This window comes from Oryctolagus cuniculus, chromosome 18 (assembly GCF_964237555.1).
Source record: "Oryctolagus cuniculus chromosome 18, mOryCun1.1, whole genome shotgun sequence".
In the NCBI taxonomy this organism is placed as follows: domain Eukaryota; kingdom Metazoa; phylum Chordata; class Mammalia; order Lagomorpha; family Leporidae; genus Oryctolagus; species Oryctolagus cuniculus.
The window spans coordinates 67,366,101-67,382,761 of record NC_091449.1 but is presented as its reverse complement, the minus strand read 5'-3'; the positions used below and the strand labels follow the sequence as shown (position 1 = coordinate 67,382,761).

Below are 16,661 nucleotides of genomic sequence, written 5' to 3'. Positions count from 1 at the left end.
GCAGGCGAGCGGCGCGCCGCGGCCCAGCGTCAGCGCATGCGCGCGCGGGCCTCTCCCGGAAGTCTCCACGGCGACGCCGCTGCTTTCCCGCCCCCCCCCGAATCCGGCCACCGCGCAGGCGCGGGAACAGCGCGTGCCGATGACGCGAGACGACGTCGCGTGCCGATGACGACCGGGCGACGTCGCGCAGAGATCGCGTAGCAATGGAGCCGAGGGCGGGTGAGGGGCGCGGCGGGCCGGCCTGCGGCGGGGTCTGCGCCGCGATCGGGCTGGGTCCGCGGCGGCCCCGGACGCGCGGGAGGCTGGGGACGGCGCGGGGTGTGTGCCGGCCGTTGCGACCACCCCGCGTGGTCGGGGGACGCCGAGGCGCGCGGCGGTGACGCGGGCGGGGTCGGCGGAGACCCTGCCCCACGCCGCTCCCGTGGCGCGCCCATGCCACGCGGGAGCGCGGCGGGGAGGAGCGGCGTCCACGGCCCGGCCGGGGGTCGACAGCTGCCTCGGAACAGGGCCCAGGCGTCGCCTGGTCGCGCCCCGGGCTCTCGTGACTTTCCCGGGGCAGCGACCCGCCCTTGGCCCTCGGCCCCGCGCCCCGCGCCCCGGGAGCGGGGGTCGCCCGCCTGCTCGCGCGGAGTCGGCCGTGCCGCAGGGCCGTCGCGGTTGCTGGTGAAGGCGACGCACGGACCAGGGAGGGCCCCCAGGTCTGCCCAGCAGCCGAGCGCTCAGGGAGTGCGCCCGGGGGAGATGCCACGGCCCCGGTGGAGAGGGGGCGCAGGCGCGCCGGCACTGGACCTGAGGGCGCTGCCAAGCGCAGCGGGGGCGCGGTCCCCGGCCAGGGGGAGCCTGACCCCTGCTGAGCCCAGGCCCGGGTAGGAGACTGCGCCAGGCACACAGCGGGAGCCGCGTTCCGACGCCCGGCCGGGCCCGCAGCCGCGCTGTGCCTGCAGCGGACGCTGACCTGGCCGTGCGCCGGTGAGCGGCGAGACTTTGCCTTCGGTTACAGACGGCACCGCTCAGGGGAAGGGAAGGTCTGTGTGCAGCCCGAGATGCGGGGAGGAGACCGGGCACCTGGCAGGCCTGGGCGGGAAGCCGTTACAGACTTCGCCAGGCTGCAGGTGCTGACTTAGTCCTCGGAGGCCGCTGGCTCGGGCTCCGCCGGGCTCTGGGCCACTCCCTCCCGCCATGGGCTGAGGGTGGGCGCGCAGCCGCGTGCCGGGCAGTTCTGTAGTCCTGGCCCCGATCTCCCATACCGGAGGTCGACTCGGCCCCAGCTGCAAAGCCTCCCACGTCCCCTGCGGGCCGTGTGTCCCCGTGGAGACCCCGCGATGGCCCTGGCGAAGCCGAGCCCCGCCCGGCCAGCGTTGCCTTTGGGCATGAAGTCTGCCTTGAGATGGGTGCCGGGAGCCGCTGGCCGGGTGACAGGTCACTGGCGCGCCCCTGGCCGAGAGAAACAGATCCAGCAAGTACTTTAAAACGGGCTCGTCCGAACGCTGGCTTTGGCTTGACTTCACTGGAAAGTGACTTTTACGTTTCCGCAAGAGGAACCCCCGGGCAGTGCGGACTTTATCAGCCCTGCCCGGTCGTGTCTGAGGCACACCGTGGCCCGCGGGCGGGATTCCCGGGCCTCCCACAGCGACCTGGGCCGGGCAGCGGGGGACCCAGAGCCACGGCTGACACACAGCCGTCCCCGTGTGGGGATGACCGCGCAGTCCATCCCCGCAGTGGCCCAGGGGAGCCCGGGCTCGGCGAGGGGGTCCTGGCGTGCGTTTCGTACACTGCGCTGGGCCCTTAGCCACTTGGGCCTGAAGGGGAGAGGTCTCCTGGGCCTGGTTTCTCAGGGCGGAGCTCAGCGGGCACAGCGTGGCGCCGAGTGCACGGGGGGGTGTGCTAGTGAATCGCGCCCGTTGTCGCCGTAGGGGTCTCCAAGCAGGACATCCGTGAGCGCATCTGGGACCACATGGAGTCACAAAACCTGGCTGACTTCCCGCGGCCTGTGCACCACAGGATCCCCAACTTCAAGGTACAGAAGCCGCGGGGGGCGTTCCAGGGCCAGGTGCGTCACAGGGTCCCCGCCTACCCACGCTGCCCCAAGGTGGCCCAGGCTTTGCTGGCCAAGGAGCCGTGTGAAACGGGAGCCGCTTGGCGGGCGCTGTGCCGTGAGGCACGGCCCTCAGCTGCCGCCCCTGGGGGCCACCAAGCGCGTGTTTATCCTGGCTAGAGGACGCCTGTCACCAAGTTTGCCTCCCTGAGGGCCTAAGCAGTGACGGTGCGGTGAGAGGCCCAGCCTCCGGCACCCCTGTGCGGGAATGAGCGCCTGGCCCGTCCCTGCGACACGGGGCCGCAGTGTCCAGGGTGTCCGGGTGGTGGAGAGAGGTGGCCTGCAGGTGCAGGTCCCAGGAGAGCCCACGTGACAGCAGCGGGTGGATCCCGGCCAGGCAGGCCTGAGGGCCGGACGAGACCCCCCCATGGGACCGTCTGTCCCCCAGCACCCAGGCCAGCTGAGCCGCTCCCAGAACGCCCTGTCCCATGCTTGTCTCTCCAGGGAGAGAAGCAGGAGGGGTACAGGGGAGCCGACGGAGGCAGACCCCTGGCGGGGGTGGGAGCCCTCCGCTCTGGTGGGGTGCACGGCTGTGGCCATTCTGTGGAAGCTAACGGGCGCTCGGGCCTGGTACTCTGCCTGCCTCGTCTGACACGAGCCAGGGCCCCCGGCGGGCCGCGGAGCCTCCGGCGCTCACTGACAGCCAGTGACCTTCACTACAGGGCGCGCCCCACGCGGCTGAGCTCCTCCCACGCCTGCAGGCGTTCCGGACGGCCAGGACCGTCAAAGTCAACCCCGATGCACCCCAGCGAAGTGCCCGCTTCCTGGTCCTCGACGTAAGTGCGCTCTGTCTGGTTGCCCAACTAGGGGTCTTACGTGGCTTGCCAAAACCTGCAAGACATGGACGTTTTCGCCAGAGCGCAGGAAGTGAAAGTGGACCCCGATAAACCGCTGGAAGGTGCCCGGCTGCTGGCACTGCAGGTAACCCCACCCCGCGACGGGCCTGCCCAGAGAGATGGCGCCCCTCCCGGCAGCAGGGTGCCCTGCGCGCTGTCGGCTGGCAGCGGCCCCGAGGCTTTCGGGCCCCGTGCGCTTCCTCGGGTGTTCGTTTCCTGCTGCTGCAGCTGACTGATCCTGGCGAGAGCCGAGGCAGGACCGACAGGACGCCCGGCTGCGTCCCCGGAGGCCTGCAGGGCGGCTCCTTCTCGGGGAAGGGCCCAGGTCAGGTTAAGCTGATTGAGCGTAATGTAACGTGCATGGACATAAAACCCGGTGTCAGTTTTAATGCTCATATCTGTTAGGCACCCGTTTGAAAACAAAATAAACTGCACTTGTATCGGTTCTTGTTTAACCTGCACAGACTGACACAGGTGCAACGGGTAAACCCTCTTCTGCAACCCAGAACGCATCGACCACCATGAGTTTTGATACAAACAAGCAGGAATAGGGTAAAAAAATTTTTTAAATCAAAATAAGCTCCTAAATCAAATACAGGCAAAGACGTAGAGGCCCAGACGCTGCCGGCGCGGATGCAGTGGCCGCTGACCGGAAAGGGGCGCCAGGGCCACAGCACGAGGCCCTGGGAGCTCTCCAGTGGGGACCCGGTGCCCCCACAGCTGCCGTCACACTGCGGGGAGGGGGATACCGGGGAGCACAGGAAGAAAGCGGCGGCACGCGGGGTCTGAGCGCATTCCCCCGCAGCTGGCTGCTCCCCTGTGCCACCTGAAGAGACCGGACGTGGGCTGAGTGGCAAGCCACACACCACTCGGGGGAGGGAGGCGCGGGGCAGGCAGGACCCTGGCTGCACACGGCGCTGCATGCTGCCCACCAGCTTCCGGGCCGGCCCTGCAGTGAGCGCCGCGCCAGGCTGGTGTGGCCGGGGCTGAGACGGCTGACCTGGGGAGGTGGGGCTTGCAGAAGAGGGCGCGCTGAACCCCAGCCTCTGCTCATCCCACCTCTCCCATGGAAGCACCCCTTCCTCACGGTCAAACCATGGCTCAAGCCGGCCAACTGTGGCTCAGTGGGGCTGCCTTTGGCCCGGGGTTGCCTTCTGCCCCGACATGAGGGCAGCCGCTCCATCCTTAGCTGCAAGATTTTCTAAACATGCTGCGTGGCTGCCCTGCATACAGAGAGAGGTGTCCCTGCCCTGGGTCCCTGCATAAGAGAGAGGTGTCCCTGCCCTGGGCCCCTGCATAAGAGAGAGGTGTCCCTGCCCTGGGTCCCTGCATAAGAGAGAGGTATCCCTGCCCTGGGTCCCTGCATAACAGAGAGGTGTCCCTGCCCTGGGTCCCTGCATAAGAGAGAGGTGGCCCTGCCCTGGGCCCCTGCATACAGAGAGAGGTGGCCCTGCCCTGGGTCCCTGCATACAGAGAGAGGTGTCTGTGCCCTGGGCCCCTGCATACAGAGAGAGGTGTCCGTGCCCTGGGCCCCTGCATACAGAGAGAGGTGTCTGTGTCCTGGGTCCCTGCATACAGAGAGGTGGCCCTGCCCTGGGCCCTTGCATACAGAGAGAGGTGTCTGTGTCCTGGGCCCCTGCATACAGAGAGAGGTGGCCCTGCCCTGGGCCCCTGCATACAGAGAGAGGTGTCTGTGCCCTGGGCCCCTGCATACAGAGAGAGGTGTCCGTGCCCTGGGCCCCTGCATACAGAGAGAGGTGTCTGTGTCCTGGGTCCCTGCATACAGAGAGGTGGCCCTGCCCTGGGCCCTTGCATACAGAGAGAGGTGTCTGTGTCCTGGGCCCCTGCATACAGAGAGAGGTGGCCCTGCCCTGGGCCCCTGCACAAGAGAGAGGTGTCCGTGCCCTGGGCCCCTGCATACAGAGAGAGGTGGCCCTGCCCTGGGTCCCTGCATAAGAGAGAGAGGTGTCTGTGTCCTGGGTCCCTGCATACAGAGAGGTGGCCCTGCCCTGGGCCCTTGCATACAGAGAGAGGTGTCTGTGTCCTGGGTCCCTGCACAAGAGAGAGAGGTGGCCCTTCCCTGGGCCCCTGCATAAGAGAGAGGTGTCTGTGTCCTGGGTCCCTGCACAAGAGAGAGAGGTGGCCCTGCCCTGGGCCCCTGCATACAGAGAGAGGTGGCCCTGCCCTGGGTCCCTGCACAAGAGAGAGGTGTCTGTCCTGGGTCCCTGCATAAGAGAGAGGTTGCGCTGGGTCCCTGCATACAGAGCCTCCCTGAGCTGCCCCGCCCTCAGACGAGTGACTGGCTCATGACAGGCCCTGGGACTGGCCCGGGGCACCTGACAGCCGAACAGAGCCTGTGACATCGGCGGTGAGGTACCGAGCAGGGTGCCAGCTCTCGGACCGTGGCTCAGGGGACAGCAGACTCCATGCGAAGCTTGGGTGAAGTGGTGTTTTCAGTGTCGCTACGCTGTCCTGTCTCCACCTGTTCTGGCGGTGGAGCGCTGAGTTCCGAGAGGCGGAGGCGCAGCGCACTGAGGGCCTGATGGGGTTTCACGGGAGCCGCCCTCGGGCGGGATTTCTGTGCTGTCTTGCCCCGGCACCGGAGAGGGAGGTTGGTGACCGCCGCGCCTCGTCGCGGGAAGGCCACACTGGGAACAGAGTCCGGCTGCGCCCCACACGCGGAGTCTGCCAAGGAGTAACCTCCTTGGCGGACACCAGCCGATGCCGACTGGCGGTTTGCCCTCCCTCCTGAAGCGAGAATGCCCTTTGTGCAACAGAACCCACACTGACTGTCTGCCCTACAGAGCAAGAAAACGCTGCTGGTCCCGACGCCGCGGCTGAGGACGGGCCTGTTCAACAAGATCACGCCTCCCCCCGGAGCCTCGAAGGCCGACCTCAGGCGGTGCGCCACCTCCCAGGTAAGCGCCGGGAGCGGTGCCACCCGCCAGGGAGACACCTGCGCCCTGCCAGCCTTCCGCCCAAAGCAGCGCCATGAGGCAGACGGTGCCATAGCAGAGCCGAACGCGCCGAGACGTTAGTGTGCGGCACTGTCTCCCATGGAGGAGCCGCGTGCGAGGACTCCGGGGCCGCTGGGCTTCCGTGCCGAGCTCCCGTTTTGCACCAGGCTGGCAAGTTACCGGTTCCTGGTGGAAAGCCAAGGCGCCGCAGGTCCGGGGGCGCTGGCGCCCTCTAGTGTTGGCATGGCTGCACAGAGCCGCGGGCGTTGGGGTGGGATTTCCAAAACGGGCCTAACTGGAGGCTGTGGCAGGACAGTTGGGTGCTAGAGGTCTCCAGAGCGTTCGTGGGAACTGTGTTACTGATCAGCGAGGCGTGGCCTCAGAAGGGTTAGCACTGTGGCGGGCTTCGTGGTGCAGTGGGCTCAGCCACGCGTGGGGCGCCCGCACGCCGTGTCAGAGCTGGTTCCAGTCCCGGTACTCCAGGCTCCTGATGCGGCTGCTGACAAGCTGTGAGGCAGCAGGGGACGGCCGCGCCCAGTACCCGAGCGCCCGCCACCTGCACGGAGGCCAGGATGCAGCTCCCGCCCCCGCTCCCGCCTGTCCCTTAGCCCAGCCTGGCTGCGGCAGGCATGTGGGGAGTGGCCCGGTGGTGGAAGCTCTGTTTCTCTGCCCTCTCTGTGTGTTGCTCTGCCTTTCAGATAAGTAGATAAGTCTTTAAAGAAAATGGCTACAGCGGGGAGCTTACTTTTGATCCCAGGCTCCTGCAGACTTGCTGAACTGCCTAGAGCAGGATTCTGTGGGCTGCGTGCCGCCTGGCGGAAGCCGCGTTCAGGGTCACCCCCGGTGTCTGGAGCGGAGCTCGTCTTGCGAGTCACGGTTAGGAAACAGCTCCCGGTGGCCTTTCAAACAGTCCTAACGCAAACCCTGTGTTGTTGGCTTCCTAACCCAGGAGAACAAGAAATAGTGAATCCGACATATCCCCGCTAAGGGCCTGCCATGTAAGTCCGCTGTGAAAATTGAGTGCTTTGCTCTGTTTATTGATAGCCCATCTTATTCCCAAAATGGAGTCTGTTAGGGCCCCACAAAACTATGTATGACGTAGGGAAGCCACCCCGCGAGCGCGCCCAGCCGCTGCAGTCGCCTCCGCGGCCGCTGGGGAGCGCACGCACACGCTCCCGCGGCGGGACTCCTCTCCCAGCTGGCGGGGGGGCGGCGCAGGGCAGGGGCTGTGCTGGGCGGCCCCCAGGCTTCGCTGAGGGCCAGGCAGACCGGCAGCCGCTTGTCCCTCACCTGCGGCGGCTCCGTGCAGGCGCAGGCACTCTGGCTGGGTAGCAGTGTTGTTTTGTTTTGTTTCAAAGATTGTATTTATTTATTTGAGAGGTAGAGTTACAGTGAGAAGGAGAGACAGAGAGACAGGTCTTCCTTCCGATGGTTCACTTCCTAAACGCGGCAACAGCCGGAGCTGCGCCAACCCAAAGCCAGGAGCTTCCTCCAGGTCTCCCACGTGGGTGCAGGGGCCCAAGGACTTGGGCCATCTTCCACTGCTTTCCCAGGCCACAGCAGAGAGCTGGATCAGAAGTGGAGCAGCCGGGACTCGAACCAGCGCCCATATGGGATGCCGGCACTGCAGGCCAGGACTTCTACCCGCTGCACCACAGCGCCGGCCCCTGCGAGAGTTTTAGGAGAGTGCTCGTGCAAGGCTTGTGCGTGCCGGCCGTGCCTCGGGCGCTCAGTGTGGGGCCCAGCCGCGGTGCCTCTGTGCTCGGTCCTGGGGACTCCCCACCCAGCCGGAGTGCTAACCACTGGGCTCTGTGCCTCATGGGAGAACACGCGCTAGACTTTAAGAAATGACCTGGCGCCAGCAGCTCTTTCTGCCTCCTTCCTGGGAGGGATGTGGGGGTGCACCTTTGCTGGGTGCTGACTCTCCACAGCCGGATGCCGGCGTGCGCTTGGGCAGAGCCTGCGCTGGCTGGTCCCGGGGGCTGGCTGGAATCCGCTGCTCTCCGACCACGGGCCTGAGGCCGGGCTGCCTGGCGCACATCTCCACCTGCAGGGCGTCAGGAGCCACAGCGTGCCCGTGGGCCTGGACTCCAAGGTCCTCGTGGATTTGGTTGTGGTGGGATCCGTCGCTGTTTCTGAGAAAGGTGAGGTTTGCCCACAGGACGTCTCGGGGTGACAGGTTCCTGGGTGGCCGCTGTGCAAGTTCCCTCCGGCCGTTAGGAGCCGCTCAGCGCTGCCGCTTCCCGCCGTGACTGGCGCCGCAGGATTGGCTGCCCCCCCACCCCACACCTGTAGGGCGCTCACTGCTTTCTGCCCCGAGGCCGAGCGCCCGGAGCAGCGCGTGCTCGCCGGGACTCCGGCCTGTCCCCAGGCCTCTGGCGGCGCCCGCAGCGCGCGTCCGCCCTCCCGAGCCCTGGCCGGCAGTGGCCCTCGTCCCAGCTCGGTCGTGGCTGTTCTGTGCTTGGGAAGCATGGCCCCTCCCGCCCCCGTGGGCGAGGCAGGAACGGTGTGCTGGGTGCTGGCAACGAGTCTGGCCCCCTGGGCTGGGGTCCTGCGGAGACGGGGGGGGCACAGCATCAGCGCGGGCCCCTGGGGGCCAGGTGAGGGGGGCAGGGCCCGGCAGGAGGAATCTGTCCCTGCTCTTGGTGGGAACTCCTTTATGACTTGGAAGGCGCGGGCTCTGTCTCCCTTGGTGACGGGGACCTGGTCCCTGCCTGGTGTCCCAGCCGCCGTCCATTTCCGGTGGCGCTGGGCGTCCATTTTTGGTGGGCTCCATGCGGTTGCCTCCGGGTGACCTGGGGGAGGTGCACCCCCCGGCGGCACCCTGGACCCAGGGAGGTGCTGTTCCCTCTGCCCGCAGGCTGGAGGATCGGGAAGGGAGAAGGTTACGCAGACCTGGAGTACGCCATGATGGTGTCGATGGGCGCCGTGCACGAGGGGACGCCGGTGGTCACCATCGTCCACGACTGCCAGGTGCTTCCTGCGACGGCGCCCGCTGGGGGAGGGGCTGCTCTGGCCTGGCACCGGAGCCGGGGTGGACTGCCGGGCGCAGCCGCCTCCCCTACGGAGGACTCAGGTGCTGTGTGACTCACGTCCGCTGGGCGTCTCCCCGGCGGCCCTTTACCTGCCTCTGCCTGACCAGGTCGTGGACATCCCGGAAGCCCTCCTGGAGGACCACGACATCATGGTCGACTACATCCTCACTCCCACCCGGCTCATCGCCACCGGCCGGGAGCGCCCGCAGCCAGCCGGCATCGCGTGGTCCAAGGTGGGTGGTGGCCGGGCCAGGCGTCGCCTGGCGTGCAGCTGTCTGCGGCGCTGGCCTGGTGCTTGAGGGTCGCCGTGGGGTCTCTTGGGTCGCGTTTCCAGGCTCCAGGGCTGCTTACAAACCTCTGGGCCCTGATGTGCGGCTGGGGCCGAGTTCTGCCAGTCCACTCCTAGGAGGCAGCGGTTTGCAGCCCTGTGCGTTCGTTCCCTCTCTAAGTGCTAAGATTTGTTTATCTGAGAGGCAGAGGCAGAGAGAGAAAGAGATTGGTCTCCTGTCCTCTGGTTCACCCCCCAGATGGCCACAAGGGCCGGAGCTGGGCTGATCCGAAGCCAGGAGCTTCTTCCAGGTCTCCCACACGGGTGCAGGGGCCCAAGGACTTGGGCCATCCTCCACTGCTTTCCCAGGCCATAGCAGGGAGCTGGATCAGAAGTGGAGCAGCCGGGACTGGAACTGGCACCCATATGGGATGCCGGCACTGCAGGTGGTGGCTTTACCCGCTACGCCACAGCGCTGGCCCTGTGAATCCAGATTTGTCCACTGCAGGTGTGGACCTCCAAGCAGAATGGGAGAGGCTTGGAGGCCAGGCCGGGCCCTTTGGAGGGTGCCACTTTGTGACCCTAACCTGCGGATCTTAGCTGTCACCTGGGATTCAGGTGGTGGTCATGCCGGCAGAGACCGGAATGAGGGAGAAATCATAGGGGGATGAAAACGGGCAGATGAGGGACCGTCCGGGTGCAGCAGATGCGGCCTGGCTGTGCCGGAGCCTCCTGACCCGCGCTCTGCTGGCCGTAAGCCGCGACCTCGGCCGCTGGCCAGGCCGTTCCTCCTCTGTGGCCCTGAGGTCGCCCCCGCGTGGGGCTCTGAAGGACGCAGCGGCTGCCCCTCCTGCCCCGCTCTCCTGCAGCAGGGCGAGCTCTCGTGGACATTTGTTGGGGCGGGGGTGGGACCCCACGCTGCCGCAGGGACTGGGGTGGAGGAGGGGCACGGACACTGTGGCCAATGCCTGAGCCCCTTCCCGGACGACCTGTGGAAGTGGGGCCCGAGATGCCCCTCTTCCTGAGTGTCTCCCGTCTGTGCCGCAGGCCGGCTGGGGGCGGGCACAGAAGGCGCGCTGAGCCGCTTCCACCGCCGGCCTCCTGCCCCTCTGTCCGCGCCCTCGCTGGGTCCGGGCTCCATGCTGGGAACACTGGGAATGCCGGGAACACTCCCGCCCATCCCGGTGCCGGCTCAGGTCCCTGCTGCTCCGCTTCCGTTTCCTGTGACTGCCTGGGGGACGCGCTGCCGCCGGGCCCTGCACTAGCTGCTGTGCCGGCTGGGGAGTCAGCCAGCAGGTGGACGCCCTCTCTTCTGGGTCTTTCCCTCTCGTCATTCTGCCTTACAAAAAAATAAACTAAGAATTTTTTTTTTTTTTTTTCAAAAAGAAAAAAAGTGATTCCCTCCCGAGCTACAGACCAGCCCAATACAGAGCGAGATTATCTGATTGTAGTCACTTTAATTTTTACTTTTTCCCCGTTTATCTGAAAGGCAGCGCACCAGAGACGGGGTGGGGGTCTTCTCCTCTCCCCTCCCCGCCCGGCCCCGGGGGCTGCTCTGTCCTCCCGGCTCTGGGCCTCCCCGTGAGGTCAGCAGGTTCTTGGGGGCGCTGCCGCCCCCTGGGTCTCGCCTGCGGTGTCTGGAGGTGCCGGCTCACCGACAGCCAGAGACAGCCAGACACGTCCGTGCTGGGAGGCCCCCGGTGACCCAGTCCCTTCTGTGCACCCTCAGAGCAGCGGAACCGCTTGGCTTTTTCAGATCAGCCCTGAGATGATGGAGAAAATCCCCATACTGCGGAGCCTCCGGCGCCGGGAGGAGCAAGCTGGGAAAGACGTCGCCCTCCGGGACGTGGCGGACAGCCAGCGGGCAGCTCCCCCAGGGAGCGTCAGGAGGCCCCAGGACCCTCAGGGAGTGGCCCGCGGTTCCCCGCTGCTGGCTGCCACCGTTTCCGTGGGGAACCTCCCCCACGATGCCCGCGTGAGCGATCTCAAGAGAGCCCTCCGGGAGCTCGGGCTGATGCCCCCGCGGCTCACCTGGCAGGGGCCACGGCGCCCCGCCCTGCTCCACTACCAAGACCCAGCCTCGGCCCAGCAGGCGGTCTCCTGCTTGCAGGGCCTGAGCCTCGGCGCCAGCACCGTGAGGGTGGCACTGGCCGAACAGCAGAGGGACAGATGACCCACGGGCGGCCACGGCGGCAGAGGCGAGCGTGACGGCCTGCTGCTGGCCTGAGTCTCGGAGGGGGCGCCCTGTGCCCCTGCTCCTGGCCGGGCTGGGCTAGGGGAGCCGCAGGCAGATGACAACGGCGCGGCAGTGCAGTGCCTCAGCGAAAACCGCTCCTGGGCTCACCCTGGTTGGACGCAGGGGAGCCCACGCCCAGAACTGCACTGGGGGCCGCCTCCCGCTCCACCAGCCAGCCTTGCCTGGCCCGGGCAGGCGGCCTGGACTCATGGCAACCGCAGGCCCCCGGCACACGGGTGCCCACATGCTCGGCTTGGCCCAGAGCCTCCGGGTCCCTGGGTCCCCCAGGTGCTTCCGGCTGTACTGCCCTCTCGGCAGACGCGCGCTTACAGTGGTCGCAGGCAGACGCGCGTGTGTCGCACGCTCGGGGGTTTCAGCAGCGTGCGTCTGCAGCGTCCCGGGCCTCAGCAGAGGGAGGCGCGTGCTGCCACACCTGCCCCCGGGCTCCACGCTGGCGCTGCTCCTCGGCCCGCACATCCGCCGTGGTTCCGGGCCAGTGGCCGGTCCGTCCTCCCCCTCCTCGCCACAGTGCCCGTCCTGCGGCTGGCAGACCCCCACGCAGCTTTTGCTCGCTCGCTCTCGTGGGTTTGCAGTGAAACTTGTAGCAGATCCACCGCCCTGAGCCGGCGCCAACGCAAAACGTCCACCAAGGCTGCGATGCACCCCGCCGTGGCCTGCGCCCACGGCCATCAGGAGTTACCAGGGCTGACGCCCCACTCCCGTCGGGCAGTCTCCAAATCCCTGGGAGCCTCCGCCCAGCCCCCCCCCCCCCAGCCCCAGATCCACGCAGGTGGGCTGCAGCTCTCCCAGCGCCGGGACCCCAGGCTGCGCCCGAGTGTGGCCCTTCCCTCGGCTGATAGATCTCGCTGTGCTCAGACTGGGAGCAGCCTGGAACCAGCGCCCAGGACACCCCCTAAGGGGAAAGACCCAGAGCCTGCACCAGGGCTGAGAACTGCGACAGGAAGCGAAGGGAGAGCACAGCCCCACAAACCGCGGGAGAGGCACCTCGTAGCAGGTACTGGGGGAGATAAACACACAGCGGCCAAAGCACAGCCGGGGGCACCCTGGAGATGCGGGTGCGGCCCGAGTCCTTGGGCCCCTGCCACCCACGTGGAGACCTGGGTTCAAGTCCCAGGCTTCCAGCTCTAGTCTGGCCCAGTCCCGGCTGTTGTAGGCATTTGGGGCGCGAACCAGTGGATGATCTCTCTCCTCCCACCTACCTTTCAAATAAAATGGAAAATGCATGTTTACAAAAGCAGAAACGGCAGCCAGGCTTCAGCCCTGGTCCCGGCGTGGTCACTCCAGGGTCGCTGCACCCGTGTGCAGACATCAGCAGTCGATCCCAGCACTCGCTGCCCGGCCAGGCCTGTGGTCCTGCGGTCCTGCTGGCACAGAGGAGCTGCTTCCCGCCCTCATCCACGGGCAGAGGCGAGGATTTCGCCCCTTCCCTGTCTGCCCAGCCCCGCACGGGCCTGGGAGCTGCCTGGCTTGCAGCTGCTCCGTTATCCCCGCCCACGGCAGGAATCTCACTCCCTCTTCCTGGTCTCCTGTATTTGGGTTCAGTCTAACCAGAGTTCCGAATGGCACAAGACCCTCAAACGTGCGGACTGTGGACTCCAGCCTGTTCTTTTTAAAAAGTATTTGAGAGACAGAGGAAGGGAGACGGAGCATCTGTCTGCGGGTCACTCCCCAAATGCCCGCAGTGCCCAGTGCTGGGCTGGAGTCAGAACGCGGTCCAGGGGCCGGCACTGAAGTGCAGCAGGTAAAGCCACCGCCCGGAGCACCAGCGGCCTAGATGGACACCAGTTCAAGTCCCAGCTGCTCCTCTTCCGATCCCGCTCTGCTGTGGCCTGGGAAAGCAGTGGAAGACGGCCCAGGTCTTTGGGCCCCTGCATGGGAGACCCAGGAGAAGCTTCTGGCTTCAGATCAGCTCAGTTCTGGCCATTGCAGCCCTTTGGGGAGTGACCCAGCAGAGGGACGACCTCTCTGTCTCTCCCTTTCTCTAGCTCTGCCTCTCAAATGAAGTCTACAAGAGGGGAGAGAACTCAGCGCCGTCTCCCTGTGAGTGGCAGGGACGCAGTCACCAAGCCCTCGCTGCTGTCTCCCGGGGCTGCACAAGCAGGAAGCTGGGGTCGGGAGCCAAGGCCTGAACTCGAACCCAGGCCCCGTGCGGGGGACACAGGTGCCTCAGCTGGTGTCCTCCCTGCTGGGCCGGACCCTGCTCCCCACATCCTTCCACACGTCTCGTCTCGGGGCTTCGCAGAAGCCTTCACAGTGCGTCTCCCAGCAGGAGGAGACGGCCGGGGTGCAGGTGCGCTGCCCCACTCCCCCAGCAGCTGAGGGATGGGGCGGGTACCGTGGACTGCCTGAGCTGTGGCAATGCTGTGGGCGCTGTGAAACTCCAGAGCGCCCCGCATGACAGCCGGGCCTCGGGCCACAGAGACCACCACGCGGGCAGCCCCTGAGACTGCGGGCTCCACGTGGTGTGCCAGGTGCTGGCTGTGAGGGGGCCCTGGCTGCCCCGGGGAGGGGTCCGCGCAGGAGGCGCCAGCCAGCACCCCGCACAGGGCACCCAAGCCCGGGTCCCCCAGCCGAGCTGCCCGGCTGATGCCGGCTGCGGAGAAGCGAGCTCTTCTCCGAGACCTGCCCGGGCTGTGGAGTGGGAGGAGGAAGGAAGGAAGGGAGCCCAGAGTCCGGGGGAGTGGTTTGTCCTCAAGCAGCTGTGTGATTCTGGGCTGACAGTCACACACACTACAGCATCCAGGTGTGCCTATAAACCTCCGCGTGTCAGCACGGACGCCACGATCCATACCCCACGCGCGCCGAACCCCCCACCCCGAATGCCCGCCGTCCCCCTCGAGCAGGGAGCAAAGCCGAGACCGAGCCGATCACAGACCGCGCCACGCCGGCCCCGCGTGCCACACAAACCGGAGAGAGAGAGGCAATGCCGGTGGTGTTGGCAGGAGCAGGAAGCACCCGGGGAGGGGGCGGAGGGGCTGCTGACTCCCACCAGGGCTCAGGGCACGCAGGGCACAGGTGGACTCACGGCCCGCGCCTGCAGGGGTCTCGTGGCCACGCCACCAAGCAGCTACACCTGGTGCCAGCCCGCCCCCCTCGCCCCGGCTCACCTGGCCCTGCTGCTCGGGACGGCTCCATGTCTGCCTGCCTCTGCCGACCAGGGCGCCGGGCACGCTTGTCCCCCGCTGCAGGGGCGTCCTAGGCCCACACGGTCCGCAGCCCCGCCCCCGCGGAGCCCCAGCCGCTGTGCGGGGCTCAGCTCCGTCCTGGGCTTTCCCAGGAACCGCCCGGGCCACCTTCCCACCAAGCAGCCCCTCCCACGGGGCGGGGCGTCTCCCGTCAATGGAGCCCTTTATTGCCGCCGGCCATAAATCATAGGGGCGAAATGGGAGCTGACACCGGGCCGTGTAATGTGGATATTTTGCACTTTGGATGGTTCGGAAGCCAGCAGCTCAGTCCCCGAGGTGCTGAGTTGTGAGCAAATGAAGTCTCTCTCTCTCCTTGGAGGGCGACCCGGCTCAGTGGACGCCCAGAGAAGCCCCGCGCGGCGGGCACCGGCACCTCCCCGTTGTCCGGATGGGAAAGGTGTGGCTGGGAGGGGTTTTGCAGCTCCCCGAGGTCTCGCAGGGAACCATGGACACAAGCCCGGCACGGCGGCTGGCTGCAGTGTGGCCCCCAGGGAGCGCGTCCTCTCCCGTGAGAAGGTTTCCCTCCACCCTGCGACCGCGCTGGACAGCCGGGGCGGGGGGCGGGGGGGGGGGGGCAGAGGAGCAGCTCCGGCCCCGCCCACGAGGTCAGGACCCAGTGGCCGCCGCCAGGGCGCTCGCCTCGGCCACCCCTCCCCCCGCCCCTGCATTATCTGCTGCTCCTGGGGCCAGCGCAACTGTGGAAGCAATGTTTACTTTCTTCTCATTTTTCTGGAGTTTATTTTAAATACGCCCCATCATTTGTGCAATTAGGCAAAGACGGAATTCGTCGTGCCCCTTTCTAGGAATCGCCGGCTGCTCCTCAGCCGAGGTCACAGGCCCCAGACCCCAGCGTGGGGTGCGCGCCTCTGCCCAGCCCCGGGGGACCCAGCGCCCTCGCCGGCTGCACGCTCGGCCCCAGCGCGCACCGCGCGGCGCCGACAGCAGGTGGCGCTGCCTCCCCGCGGAGGAACAGCCAGGGCCCACTCCCTGGGCAGTGACGCTTCCCTGCCAGACCCCAGAGCCCTGGGCTGCTCCTCCCTGGGGAGGGGGTCTCCTGACCTTGAGCTCCGCCCAGGAGCAGGCATCACAGTAAAAGGTCCCAGAACCGGACAGGGACCCGCTGCCCCCGAGCCTCAGCTGCCCCGCCTCCCCCACCGTCTTGCCCCCCGGCCCTCCCTGCTCCTGGGAGCTGGTGACCACGCCCAGGATGGCAGCCTCCCAGAGACCGAGAGCACCGGGCCTCGTCTGTCACTCGCTCTGGGGCTGCGCCCCCAGGCACACCTGCCCGCTCCTTTCCCGGGTCCGCTGAGGTCCTGGTGCACCCAGGTGCTGGCCGCGGGGGACCCAGCGCCCGCTCTGAAAGAGGCCTGGAAGCGCCCCCCCCCGCCGCGCTTTGCAAGCAGAGCCCCCCTCCCCCGTGCCCCTCCCCCATCTGGCTGCCGTGGGTGTCACCTGCTCGCCTGTTCCAGTGTGGCCTGGAGGGAGATGGCAGCAGGTTCCCGGTGTCCATCAAGTGTGGGAGTCCATAACAGCTCTATCTCTGGTCTTGTGGTCCAGGAAAACAATTATTTTACACCTGCAAACGTCAGCCATCTCTCTTCTTCCACCCATCCCCGAAGCACACAGAGAAACACAGTGTGCAAGGCCCGGATCCGTCTCTGCCCTACAAGGAGCCGTTTCTCCGGCAGCCCGGTCTGGCCGGTCACCTGCTCGCACATGGAGGTGCAGTCCCTGTGGGAGACACCAGGGGGCTCCCTCCTCCACACGCTGGGGATAGGGCACTGCCCAGCCCAGCTCTCTGATTTGGTTTAAGCTTTTTCTGTGCAGCCCCAGAAGCATCTCGGGGTCCGCCGTGGAAACCCGGGGAATGGGTGTCGGTGGCCCTGAGAGCTGGGCCAGGCTCCCCATCCCGCCCGGGGCCACTTCCCAGCTCCGTTCCCAGCGACCGGCCACGCGTGGGTCCCAGTGCGCTGCCGCCGCCCGGTGGGGCTGCATCACAGCTTGCTCAGCTCTCCCCCTCCTCCTCCC

General features: G+C 67.0%; 1 protein-coding gene and 1 pseudogene across 8 annotated transcripts; both read left to right on the top strand.

Moving 5' to 3' along the window:
- The first annotated feature begins 88 nt into the window (after window positions 1-88).
- On the top strand, window positions 89-12,689 carry MTHFSD (methenyltetrahydrofolate synthetase domain containing). 8 transcript variants are annotated; one of them, XM_070061862.1, is made up of 8 exons: window positions 89-219; window positions 1,914-2,017; window positions 2,758-2,871; window positions 5,736-5,849; window positions 7,942-8,032; window positions 8,749-8,861; window positions 9,031-9,156; window positions 10,948-12,689. In XM_070061862.1, the coding sequence occupies exons 1-8, from the start codon at window positions 204-206 to the stop codon at window positions 11,362-11,364; spliced, it is 1,095 nt and encodes a 364-aa protein (XP_069917963.1). In that variant the 5' UTR covers window positions 89-203; the 3' UTR covers window positions 11,365-12,689. The 8 variants fall into 8 exon arrangements, with proteins under 8 accessions (XP_069917963.1, XP_069917962.1, XP_069917965.1 ...); XM_070061861.1 differs by lacking the exon at window positions 2,758-2,871 and adding an exon at window positions 2,903-3,016 and having other exon boundaries at window positions 90-219; XM_070061864.1 differs by lacking the exon at window positions 2,758-2,871 and adding an exon at window positions 2,903-3,016 and having other exon boundaries at window positions 212-698.
- Window positions 3,362-3,483, top strand: LOC138846830 (small nucleolar RNA SNORA40; annotated as a pseudogene).
- Window positions 12,690-16,661: the final 3,972 nt, after the last annotated feature.